The sequence below is a fragment of the Phaethon aethereus genome, assembly GCF_964289735.1.
Source record: "Phaethon aethereus genome assembly, chromosome: 2".
NCBI lineage: Eukaryota > Metazoa > Chordata > Aves > Phaethontiformes > Phaethontidae > Phaethon > Phaethon aethereus.
The window spans coordinates 165452754-165465576 of NC_138582.1; the positions used below are offsets into that span (position 1 = coordinate 165452754).

General features: G+C 39.3%; 1 protein-coding gene across 1 annotated transcript in view; it reads right to left on the reverse strand.

Moving 5' to 3' along the window:
• The window catches only part of SCN5A (sodium voltage-gated channel alpha subunit 5), a gene marked incomplete at its 5' end in the record, with an annotated part of 185797 nt that overhangs the window by 158409 nt on the left and 14565 nt on the right, over nucleotides 1-12823 (reverse strand). The window contains 2 exons of the mRNA XM_082015636.1: nucleotides 3185-3415; nucleotides 11395-11486. Coding sequence (XP_081871762.1) covers nucleotides 3185-3415; nucleotides 11395-11486 — 323 coding nt within the window. The remainder of the gene's footprint in view (nucleotides 1-3184; nucleotides 3416-11394; nucleotides 11487-12823) is intronic.

Below are 12823 nucleotides of genomic sequence, written 5' to 3' on the forward strand. Positions count from 1 at the left end.
TGACTAAGTCTCTTAGCTATTTCCTCTGCAGCACCAGGCAATTCTTCAGTGTATTACCCTTTTAAGGGCTTCCACTCATTTTTGTTTTTCCATTCATGCAAAAAAGGTTCAAAGGCACAAAAGGAGGCTGATGCCATTTCAGAGGCTCCCTGCTGTCCTTTAAAACATTAAAAACACTCCCAAAGAATCCAAAGCAAACTTCTGCTCTCCAAGCAGAGCAGAACTGGCATATCACCCCGTTTTGATTCTCCATTTTGGTGTCCTGATGATCAGAATTAATAACTCATTTTTCCAATTTTGCTTTTGAGTGTTTCTCAATCCTTTATTTCTTTACATCCTTTTTTTTTGGTAAGTATCCTTATGAATCTCTGACAGTACTTCAGGTTTCTGTTTTCTAGATTAGTATCCCTGCTCCAAAATAAATGTCTCAGCCACATTGGATTTGGAGACTCCAAAGAGCTTTTGCAATTGTATGTGCTCCCTTTGAGTGAACTCTACTATCTTAACATATTGGCCAATTTTCTTCCCCAGTTCTTCAAAATAAACACTGACGCTACTCTGTTTCTTAATATATTCCTCTTTTTATCTAATTTGGTCTGCCTACACTTTAATCTAACTGTATGTATTGCTTAATTCCCTGCAGTACTTGAAATTCGGACTGTTATTAAATTGTGGTCAGTACTACTCTGTTAAACAGTCACTTCATTTCACCATAATACTTATGCAAAATGAAATATAAAGCACTATCCCATCTAGTTACAAAATGAGCCAGTCCTTCCATTTCTGAATTGCTTTAGTGCAATGGTCAACATTAAATGAAAATCCTACTTAATATTGTTCTCCCTAGCCTAATGGCTAAGCCACCTTCCCCAGCATTTCGAGGAACACTTCATTATTCTTATTCAGAGGTCAGTACATTTTTCCTGTAAATCTACTTTTCTTCTACTTCTTCAGTAGCCTGCTGCACTGACTCAACACTTCAGCTATTTAAATCACTTTTGTCCATCCTCCATAACTGATTGCTGTTTGCCATAAAGCACCACGTCTTTATTTTCAGATATTATGAAAACATAAAAGCATTCATTGATATTATTATTACTTACTATTAATATTGCATGGTAAATTTTAATTCACTTTAATCTATTATCTCACCAAGTTGATTATCTTTGTAATAGGTAAATCTCCTTTAGTGATAACAAGTATCTTTTCATGACCATATTAGCCATTGCTGGATTCACTAAATGGATTTAAGGGAGCATCTCCCCTCCTTCCCATATCAGGGCCACACAAATAAACTTGCTCGTGGCATGCTGGAGCAGCGGCACAATTCCTCCCATTTAAAGCAAGAATGGTTGCAACTGGCCCTGACTAACTATGTTTTTTTTTATAGAGACTATCCAGTGGTACATTTACCCTACTTCCATTTCCAGAGAGCTAGACTATCTTCACAGATCCATTTCATCTCTTCACCTTTGCTGCAGGGCTTTATACTTCCAGCCATCACTATTTTGTCTCTCAATGCCTCTGTGAGAGCAGGAAAGCAGCACCTCAGGCAGCTGTCAGTTATCTGTGGGTGGAGGAGCCTTGAAGTGCCTTAATCCACCACAGGTGCAGAGATATCTTTACTAGCTCTACAAGCACTCATCTCCAAGCTGGACGCACAAAGATCATGGGTGGGAAAACATGTCAGCAGGCTCATCACTGGCCAGCATAGGTCCAGTGTGGTTTTTTAGCTCTGGCACAGAGCTCTTTCTCCTTTCAGCTGACAAAAGGGTAACGTTGAAGGGACACATAACCCGATGGTCGGGGTTAGTCCCAAAGATGGCCCTCGTTCAGCCAGAGCTTTGTGAGCTGCTTCCTTAATGCTTTATCAACCACATCATGCATTAAAGACACCAATGCTGGGGTTTTTTATTCCTTGAATGAAACTCTTCTAACGTCACTCCTTCCAGGGCTGCTTGGCTGTACGGAGAGGAACCGAGCAGAATGGCCAGAAGTCACCAGTGGGGAACGGTGGGACTGCCCTTGGAGCAATCCCTGCACCACGCAACCTGGCTGAAGAGGTGTAGAATGCTGAGAAGCCAGCAGGGGCTGGAGGCAACCTGGTGCCAGGCATTCAACAGAAACCTGGGTCCAGCCAGGCAACTTCCAGGAGTCAGGCTCAGGGGTTTTATAGTGCAGGTGGTTGGGGATATGGGAATGAGGACTGTGGGGTCCACACAATCAGAGCAGAGGTACCCCATGACACTACGTCACTTCCTCCCAACCAAATTTCCAGTAAATAAAATACTAAAGGTCACTGGTCATAAATTCCTACCAACGCACACCAGTGTGGCTGCTTCCTTCCCTCAAGAGCATCACTGAATATTTTAGACGTGAGTCCATGTCCATTGCAATTGGTGTGGGTCCTCCAGTGACTCAGAGGGGTTTGGTGCAGCAACAGCTGGGCCACTTGTTGGCATTCTGAAGTTTATTTACATGAAATGCTTCCTTTTTTTAAAAAAATGTTAATAATTTAGTTCAGTGAACCCATTTAATTGTAATTTAAAGTACAGTAGACTGTGGAGTATTAAAAATTTCTTAGGCCTAGAAAAAAATCCTTTTGATAATAAACATCAGAACACCATACACTGCAGGATGGCCCAGCCCAGATAATGAGTTAGGGCCCTAATAGCATAAGATTTCCTTAAAAAAAATGCTCTTGGGGTTTTTCAGATTAATAAATACTGAATTGCTCTGTTTTGCTTTTTGATTTTTTAAGATTCTTTATTCAAATTTTGAAGTTTTGCTAGGAAATGCAAGAGCTACAAATTGTCTTAAAGAAACAACATGCAAAGCAGACACACAGAGTTGAAATTTTCATGTGATCATCTTATTCCAGGAAAGGGAGCTTTAAGAAAAATATCATGAGACACCGTAAAACTGTGAAAATCATCAATGGTGCGACAAGCACCTTAGTCTGTATCACAGTAAAGCGCTAAAAATACTTTCAATATGAACTGTGAAGGCACCACAGAGATCAGAAAATGCTACCTAGATCTTTTGAAACCACACCAACATCGTGAAGAGCCAGTAGTCACATAATGCTTCATTTGCTGAGTCACGTATAGATTTTGGTCTATATAAAAATAAAAGAAAAAAACAAAAAAAACCCCCTCAGACAACAGGGTAAAGAAAAGCTTACCTGGATCACTAATAAATTCCTCTGAGGTGTTCCACGTCCTACCATCCAAGTACAAAGTGCCATTGGTGGAGTTAAACTTGGTGTAGTCCCTGACACACTTGTGTCGCAAGTTGCCCATGAAGAGCTGGAGGCCTATGAGGGCAAAGACACTCAAGCAGAAAACGGTCAGGATCATCACATCAGCAAGTTTCTTAACAGACTGGATAAGAGCCCCTACAATGGTCTTCAGTCCTAGGGAGATAAAAGCCAAAGGTTTATAGACTGAGAGGCTGAAACATGTCTGCAGATAGCTACTTTTCACGATGAAAATCTCCATGGAACAGAAAATCGGAAGGGCTTCTACTACGTGTTTGTAACTTGACGGCAGAAACGAGAGACAAGTGATCACTATGAACGTTTAGTTTGGCCTTTTGTCTGGACAGAAGTCTTGGTATTACTCTTACACAAACACTGATTTAAAAATGGAGGGAAAGAACTAGATGGAGGAGTAGTGAGACACAAAAATATTAATGGATAAAGAAAATACGGAATGTCTTTATATTTACATGGAGCTGCAGTGAAGGCTATAAAGCCTAAATCCCATCAAATTTTGAGAATATGAATTAGTTTTAAATCACTCAGTTGATTCTGATAACTTTATCCCTCACGTAAACAAATGAAGAGGTACGGAAATGTTATTTATTCCCTGATTATTTTACATATTTCAGTCCCAAATCCAGCTCTCTGTCCTCAAATGAATAATTCCTCTGCCTTCAATTCATTTGCTTAAGACAACAAGAATTTGGGATTAGAGGTAAGCCAAATAATATGGGCAATCAAATAACCCAGTGGAAACTGTTTGAGTAAAACAACCTGAGGCTCCAACAATACCTGTGAGAAGTTAATCGTTTTATAATATGCTGACAATGTAGATAAATCATCTTATTACAAACACCAAAGGCTTGGGTCACACAAATTAGCTTCTCCTGTGTTATTTCAACCTGTAACACTATCTTCAGTTTATTATTCTATAAATATACAGATATAAATAATTATACTGTTTTCTCAAAAGATATTGCTTGCTTTTGAAGTGTTCCTGGAGATCAGCACTATTTGAGGTGATTGAATATTACACGAATACAACAAAAAACACTCTTTTCAAAAAAAGACCCTTCTAAACTTGCGGACGTTAATAGCAGTTGCACAATGGTAGCAATCTTGTTGTTTCTTTCCTATTTATATTTAGTTAATATCCAATAAGTAGTAATCAGTGCTTCTGATAATCAGTGTCACCAGTATGGCACCAGTAAGAGAAATCGAGTTAAATGGAAAAAAGAAAATGCAAAGAGGAAACAGGAGGAATTCTCCTGGGCAATACTCAGTAGCACATTGATTTGCTCACTGAATATGATCATACACATTAAATCTCAGTTCCCTGGAATTCCACCCCAAGAGTTTGGCAGCCACAAAGGTTGAGCTAGTGCTGTATAATTTAAAATAATATGAAAATGTACTTGAGGACTCACAGGAAGGCACAATGGGTTTTTGGTCTTGCTTAAAATTCTGCAGTTCAAGTATGGGGAAATCATAGTTTCTCAAAGGAGGATGAGCTGCTGGAATGGCTAACAGGTCCAGCGGTCCCTGTAACCAGCAGCGTGAAATATTCCACTCCTGCATAGGGTATTGCCATTAGGTTAACCTGGGAATGATGTTAAAGTCTATAAAATGGCCATTTAACCAAAAGGGACTGACCTATCAGGTGTGGGTAGCTCTCTTTCTCCACTAAATTATTTTTTTGCCTCTTTAAAGCTAGTGTGTGACATGGTAAAGATGGAGAGGTTAGAGAACTCCATGCTTTAATCAAAAATAAAGCAAAAAATATTGTAGTACAAACATTAGGCAAAAGCTGGATTTTCATACTCCTCACCAGAGAGAGATTTTACAAATGAGGTCAGTTCTATTCGGGTACCTAGAAAAAGGCCATGTTTGAACTTTGAGTCCATCTGTAGATTTAGCCACCTATTTTTTTGATGCTTAAATAAAAAGCATAGCTCTTCTGATTATCTAGTCTTGGGTGAACTTTATACCTGAAGTGAAACTACTTTTAGTTGTAGACCAATTCTGAAGGACTTCCCGGGGTCTCACCCTTATCCAGTGTCACTAGAATATTCTTTATTTTATCTAATATTCTGAAATGTTTTTGATGATTCTCATCATTGGCTGTCCTTTGGATGCCCAGATGTTTCTTCACTGAAGCTGGTGAAACTTGGGAAGTCCAAATATAAACCGAGTCTTAAAAAAGGGAAAAACCCCAAACCATAAATTCTTTTAATTCAGTACTTTCTGTGGAACCCCTGCAGCACATTTATTTGTCTGTAATACAAATGCAAGCTTGGAGGCTGCATTAGTATCATCTAAGAAAGCGCACTAATTAATCTTACATGGGCAAGGACAACGGGAGTCCTAATGTGAGTAGGGATAATATTAGGAAACAAAACCTACAAAATCCTAATCACCGATGAAGACAATCGGTATGCAAAATCAGGCCCCAGTATTCTTAATTTCAAGGTCATTTCATGAAACATGTTTTTCTCAGTTTACTTACTGGGGTTTTAAATAGAATAGTAATCCTATACTACTAGTTTTACAAGTTCATTCCTTGCAGGTATCAAATAATTTCTTTATGAGAAAGCTTTCTGCTTTACTTTCCTTTTTTTTTTTTTCTTGATAGCACAGAGGCTCCTAAATAGTTTAAGAAGAGAATGCTTTAGTAATACAATTGTTGTAATTAAAGACCATTTAAAAATAATTCGTACTCTGCCTCCTGGATCTTTGTTAAAACTTTCCAGGGAAACCATTTGGGAATTGGTATACTTACAATCTAACTGTTTTTTTTCCTCACCCTTTAAAAACAAAATTTGCCCAGAAAATTAAGTAACATCCATCAAGTTTCTTGGCACAACAGACTGCTAAGCAAAGTGTTTAAATCACCATTCATTTAAACTTTCTGTGTCTCACAAATGGAAGGGCTGAGGGGAATTAAGGGCACCCAGAACCTCTTGCAGGTGCTCTGCATTTCTCTGAATCAATCCCATGTTTTGCAAAAGCAATGCTAGATGTATTCAAATTTAGAGCACTGTTAAATCTTCTAGATAAATAATCCTCCTTTGAAATAGTGCCAATGAAAGCACTGCAATATAGCTTAATAGAAGATACTATTTATGGGGCATTAAAGGTATTTACTTAATTCTTGCAAGTCAAACATCAAACCAGGCAGCATGCATCAAAAACTGAGGGTCTGATCCAAGGCTGAGTAACAGCTACACTTGTTAGTGACAATGGGTCTATAGATTACTCCCTATGGAGTAATCGATACAGGCTTTTCCTGAATCACTGAATTCTTTCCACACTTCCGGGCCAAATCCTGCTTGCATGACACGCACACCACCACGAGATCCAAAATCAGTGGAATGAGGGCTGTACAGGCAGCCTGACGTCTACAGAAAGCAAGAAGGATTTGGCCCAAACATTCCTGTTAATGCAGGTAGAAATTAACACAATCAGAGGTTAATCAAATAATCAGTTATCAAATGCAAATCAGAAACCATAGAAAATGCAAGCAACACCAAACGATGAGAAATGGCAAGATCCCACAACACCATCCATTCCTCCTACGAGATGTGAGAAAGTGTTAGCATCGTTCAGTATGACATCCATACCAGATGTTGGCAATCACCTCCAGAACATCAGACGCTTTCATGCACAGTCTGGAAATGAGTGGGAAGAAAAAGCGAAAATAAAGAGAGTGCAACTTGCACCATGATTGCCTTCACCTAGTCTACTCCTCCTGAGGATACGCATGTGTCTTGGAAATGTCTGCATGAGTCATGTGCATGCAGGGAGAGAGGAGTCCACTCTTGATGAATGTATTTTGCCATTAGCCACTGACACGTGGGCCAGTTTAACAGCATGTTGGCAAACTTGAATGGTTGTCAACATTTATGTGGACCATCTTTGCACGGAAATGTGACCATCAGGCCAGACCCCAAGGAAAATGTAAATATGTCATGGATTTCTCACCTCTGGGATAGTTACTTCTTGAGCTAAGTGATGTACCCACCACAAGGATGACATCTATCTCTGCAGGAGGACTTCAGTGAGACTGAAGCAGCGAACGGGGGTCAGTCTCCTCCACACAGCCTTAATTCTTGTGCTCTGAGCTCTGTTCTGGCTATCAGTAAAGTACTGGATAACATTCGCAGCACTATTTATAGCCTTTAGACTCACACTAACTTAAACGGGAGCTGGATCAGGCCCCAAAGTGCCTTGGCCCAATTTTCTATGAGGTCACCTTTCGCCGGTATTCTGTCATTTTATGTGAGAGATCGGTGATGTACATGCCTGTTCCAGAAAGAGCAGTGAAACTTCTCTGGATACAGGCACTTTACAAAATCCTGGTAATGATAACGATGGCTTGCATTTTGCAAGTTTTTTATGAGGAAACATGGAAGGGTGTACCTCAGGGCTTTACATTGCCTCAGTTAGGAGTTATTAAAAAACATTGGTGGTTTCCATGCAGATAAACCATGATTCGAGACCCTTGATTGTCATGGGAAGGATTCCTATCGAGCACACCGAGACTTGGACACGCTGGTAGTGGCAGGCAAATGAGTGACTTCAGTGGGTTGTGCTGCTGCTGACCATGGCTCCTATCTAGATCGAAGACGAACGAATCCAGTTGCTATGGCAATGTGCAAGCTGCTAATTAATAAATAAAATCACTGAGAGGTAAAGGTTTTTATGCTCCCATAGAGAAAATGTTACCTACTTCTAAGCACCGGAACATAAGGGATATAGGAAGAAATTAAAAACTTTTTTCTTTTAATAAGTCTGGATAAACAGGTACCCAGCTACTGTACAAAGCTTGTTTTCTCTCGATATCATGGGCAACTGGAAAACAGAAAGAAATGGGTGGGTTTAGTGTAGAAAAGGCAGAATTAAGGGGATCCATGAAGGTTCTCCAGCATGTTAAGTGCTGCCACAGAGGGTAAGACGTCCTGCACAGTGGCTGTAGGGTAAAAAACAATGAGCTGATAATGCACCAAAGAGAGTGAGGCTGGATGGGGGCTGGATTCAGAGACAGAACCTGCAGGTGATCCATGGCCCTGGGGAGCAGGAGATCCTGGCATGATGGCAACCAAACTGAGCCCCAGATCTCCAGTGAGCGGGAAGCACACAGCTTGCTGGCAGATGCTCGTATTTGGGGTGCTCAAGCTGGTAGATGCTCGTATTTGGGGTGCTCATCTGGATCTGAACATGTCCTCCCAGTGCAAATCTTCCAATGGCAAAAGTAATGAGGTGCCGGAACAGACTTCTCAGGAGGACCATGAGACCTCCACCCTTGAATGATTGTTAGAAGAAGTCAGGCAATAAAGATCAGGCCAAGTCTGAGCTGTCCTGAACACAGCCTTAGGCCAGGGGAATGGACTCTGAGACTTTGGGAGATCTTTTTGAGACCTGTGAGTCTTGTCCCCTAAATGTCCCTGTGCCTGCTTGCGCACTTAGAGTGAGGCATTAAAGGTAGGTGAGATTTTTAAAAGCACTAATTGTTAGCTTTACTGACTCCCTCTGGAGTCAATAGTGAAGCTCATTGATTTCAAGTGAAGCAGAATGCCTTTGAAAACCAGCCTCTAAGTGCTTTGCTGGACAGAAGCCTTACACCACGAAGGACTTGGCCCGTTACTTTCGGTAAGCAATTTCACTGTGCATGCTGAGTCCAAGTATGTTTGTGCAAACATAACTACCTGATGGAAAAGTGTGATCAATTTTATTGAGGAAAAGCTTAGATATTTGCAAAGGAGAATACATCTCAGCGTTCTTCACCTAAGATGTAAAAGAGGAAGCAAAAATAACCACCTCCTCCTCCTCTTTCTAGCAGTTGAACCCAAAAATCTCATGGAAGATATTAGCGTTCATCATCTTTTCATTTTTAAGCCTATATTGGAAAAATATTTCATCTCAGCATAAGCCTATGTTATCATTAAAAACTCTGATCTCCAAATAAACCCAGCATCGTGCCCAATATTTCTTTTAAAATATATATGTCTAACTGAAAAATGAACCGAATCCTCTCAAATTGCCTGCTAACATTAAAAAACCCCAACTTAGCTATGTTTTACAGGCAGCTAGGTGTTCCTTGGTGATTTGTAGCTCTCCACATCTGTAATTTAAACATACCCAGGGCACAGGTAATCTTGACAATAAAATCTAAGGCCAGGTATTCTATTAGCATATCTTCATGCAGTTATGTCAGCAAATGATTTAGTTACTTGTACCTAAAAATGCAGTTATCAAAAAACTAATCAAACAGGAAAAAAAAAAGAGATTGTGAGTTATTATGTATAACTCTAATAAATAATACTGCCTTTTACTGCCTTTTTTTTTTTTTCTATTAACCAACAAAAGGAACAATTCTGGTTTTAATATCATTGAAGGGCTTCGATGTACTTTTAAATAAATTTTTTCTGAATCTCAATACTCTTTTTTTCCCCACTAAAAAAACAACCAAAATTTGTCATTTTATGTAAAACAAGCTTCTGTTCCAATTCTCATAAAGAACAGCAGAAAACTGTGATATGTATAACCCAGCAAAATTGACAGGCTCTGCTCTGAAGAGGCTGAGGCTTGAGACAAGATGGAAAGCAAAAGGTGTCTTCCTGAGATCGCTGTCCCTCCAAGTTAGTCTTCAAATCGCTACCAAAGGTAACTAGGAAACTCTAATTTGGTTTCTGATCAGCCACTACCATCCCACACGATCTGTAAAACTGTGCTGAACTTTCTGTTTCCCAAGAAAAAATAATCCTTTCTCAGTGTAAATCCAATTAGAGAAAATGTAATAAAACCTCTCTGCTGATCGACTATTCTTTTTAAACTTAAAGACAGGAACTGATTTCAAGGAATACCAGACCTAATCCTCTTAAAGTATTCTTTAAAAACTATATTTTGATGTACACTTTCGATGAAAATTACTTTGCTCTTTCAATAATTTCACTGATTTTCATGACTTTGATGTTGGAATGAGGGAGTTAGCCCTAGGCCCTCATACGTGTTTTCTTAACACCTCGATTCCAGAATTCCCATTTCTAGTTTATCTTCTGTGTGAGTGCTGTCCTTAAAAGTTTCCACCACAGAATTTGTTTAGATTGGTATTACAGTGTGGATGTGCATAATATGATGGATGGAAAAGCCTTTCTAACCTTAAAGAGCTGTGCGTGAGAATCTGACCAGTTCTCTCGAAGTTTTGAGTATTTTTGACATGTAATTGCCAACATCTGTTCAGGATTATCACCAATAGAATCTACCATGCATGGTTTTTGCTATCTTCTCTACCTTGTCATGCAGGTTGGAGATGTTAAACACTGAGGCTGAATGAGACCTGTCCATAGATAATGCTTGGCAAGAAAGTACAGTCCTCAGTGGACTCATCGCTGCATAAATTACTTAATAGCAAATATGATGTGTTATTTTAAGAAATAGTAATAGATTAGATAAAAAGCTATGAAAAAAAGAGCTTCTTTCACTACCAGATCTGTAGTAAAACACTGATTTTTTTTTTTTTTGGGGGGGTGGAATCATATCTTTTAAAATGTGAGAAAATATGAGTTGGTGAAATGTCGAATCTACCGAAATCAATGATAAAACGTTTTGTGATCTCTTCAGGATCCGAAATTTAAACAGCGTTTCTATCACATGCAAATAAACACCATGACACATTAGGCTATCTGTTCCTGCAGTCTTGAAACCTCAGCTCACAGCACAGATTTAGATTCCTCTATCGATGTGCTCTTAAACACAAATATGCATTTTGAGGTCATTAACCTTCCATTTTTAAAAATCAATATCTGAAGACTTCAAAAGAGTTTCATTGCCATTTTCATATGGCTCATGAATGAGTACTTTATGTACGTGATTCATGAGCCACTGCATACTGCCGTTCTTACAGCAGCACGCGTTTGAGTGAGGTCTGGAATTTTGAAAGCACTCTAATTCCTTCTACCCACAAAAACAATATTGGAAAACATATGAAAAATGTATTCTATTGACAGGTCACATTCCCTACATTCCTCCATTTCCTGATCAGTGTCTATGGTTAAGTCATTTGTAATTACTGTGCTTGCTGGAAATGGCATGTAGGCTTTAACGGCAGCCGGAGTGTTTAACCTGATTTTCACCTGAAATGACTGAGATTGTTTTCAGCGCCCGCAGTACTCTGAACGTTCGCAAGGCTGAGACATTGCCCAGGTCCACAAATTCAGTTATGTATCTGTAACAAGGGAAAGTCACACACAGACAATGACAAAACACCAGCAAAAAAACAACAGTCAAAGGGACAAAGAGAGACAGAGAGAGAATCACTTGTAGCTGAGAGCCAAAACGTAAGGATCAGGGCTTCTTACCTGGGATTACTGAAATAGTTTTTAAAGCTCTCAATACCCTGAAAGTCCGAAGAGGTGAAACACTGCCTACATTCACAAATTCTCCTACATACCTGTAGAATTAAGTCACAGTTATTTGGAATTATACAATAGAGTATGAGACTTGTCTGAATGAAGAATGCATACATAGTGGGAGTGAATGCAGCCGAATGAGGGGTGCACCCACTTTTCAGCCTGTTCTTTGATGCCATTTGTCTGGGTTTTTCATAGTACACATTATTTCAAATGTTTCTTGAACTATTAAACTTATCTAAGAGGCATCAATTCTTTAAAACTACTGGGTGAACTTTGTTATTGTGCTGTTCACCGATAAATACTTTAAAGATATTACCATCACGTAGTTTAACAAAAAATTCCTTACATTATAGGAAACATTAAGAGTTATTTTGCTGCTCTTAAAAAAATAAAAGCTTCAAATACCCAAGTAATTTTCACATAATAGCCTCTGCAAACTACATATAGGACAACATGGGAAAATATCAGTGCAAATGTTTCTATTGGGTTATTTATTCCAAAATGCTGTGCTCCGCGGTAAAGCAGATGTTGGTTTCTCTTTTAAGAGATTCTTAAAATTTTATTTTTTGTACATCAAATCCATGCCCCATGGCTGCAGGAAGATGGGTTTTGAATGAATGTAATTGCAATCCTACTAAAAACTCTTTACGATTAAAATACCAATCCCAGCTCTTCGCTGCTGTGCCTATTTTGGTCATCACGGATACCCATGCCACATCTGAGCACAATGCTCCCAGGAGACTCGGTTGCGGAATGAGTTTGGTTTTATCAGTGTCGTAGAAAATTATTTCCTACAAGTCAGTAAACAGTAAAAGCATAGTCACCACTGTATCTTCTGGGCAAAACAGCCCTTGGACCCTTTAATTTCACAATTAAACTTCTATTAAATTTAATTTACATATTCTACTTGAGGCATTTGTTTTTACATGTTAAGGAAAAAACTCTCCTGGCTATTTTACAAAGCCTGCTTAAGTGGGTTTTGTGCAAAGGCCTCTGGGGAGGACAAAGCATCCTCTCCATACCTGCTAATCCAGATTATTGCCTGGAAGAGCGATATTGCTGCTCCTCTTCATAATCTCATAGGGCAGTCTGGGCAAAGGTTTACCTTTTCGGTAATTCCTTCCCAGGTTTACCCAGTGCTTCTCTCCCA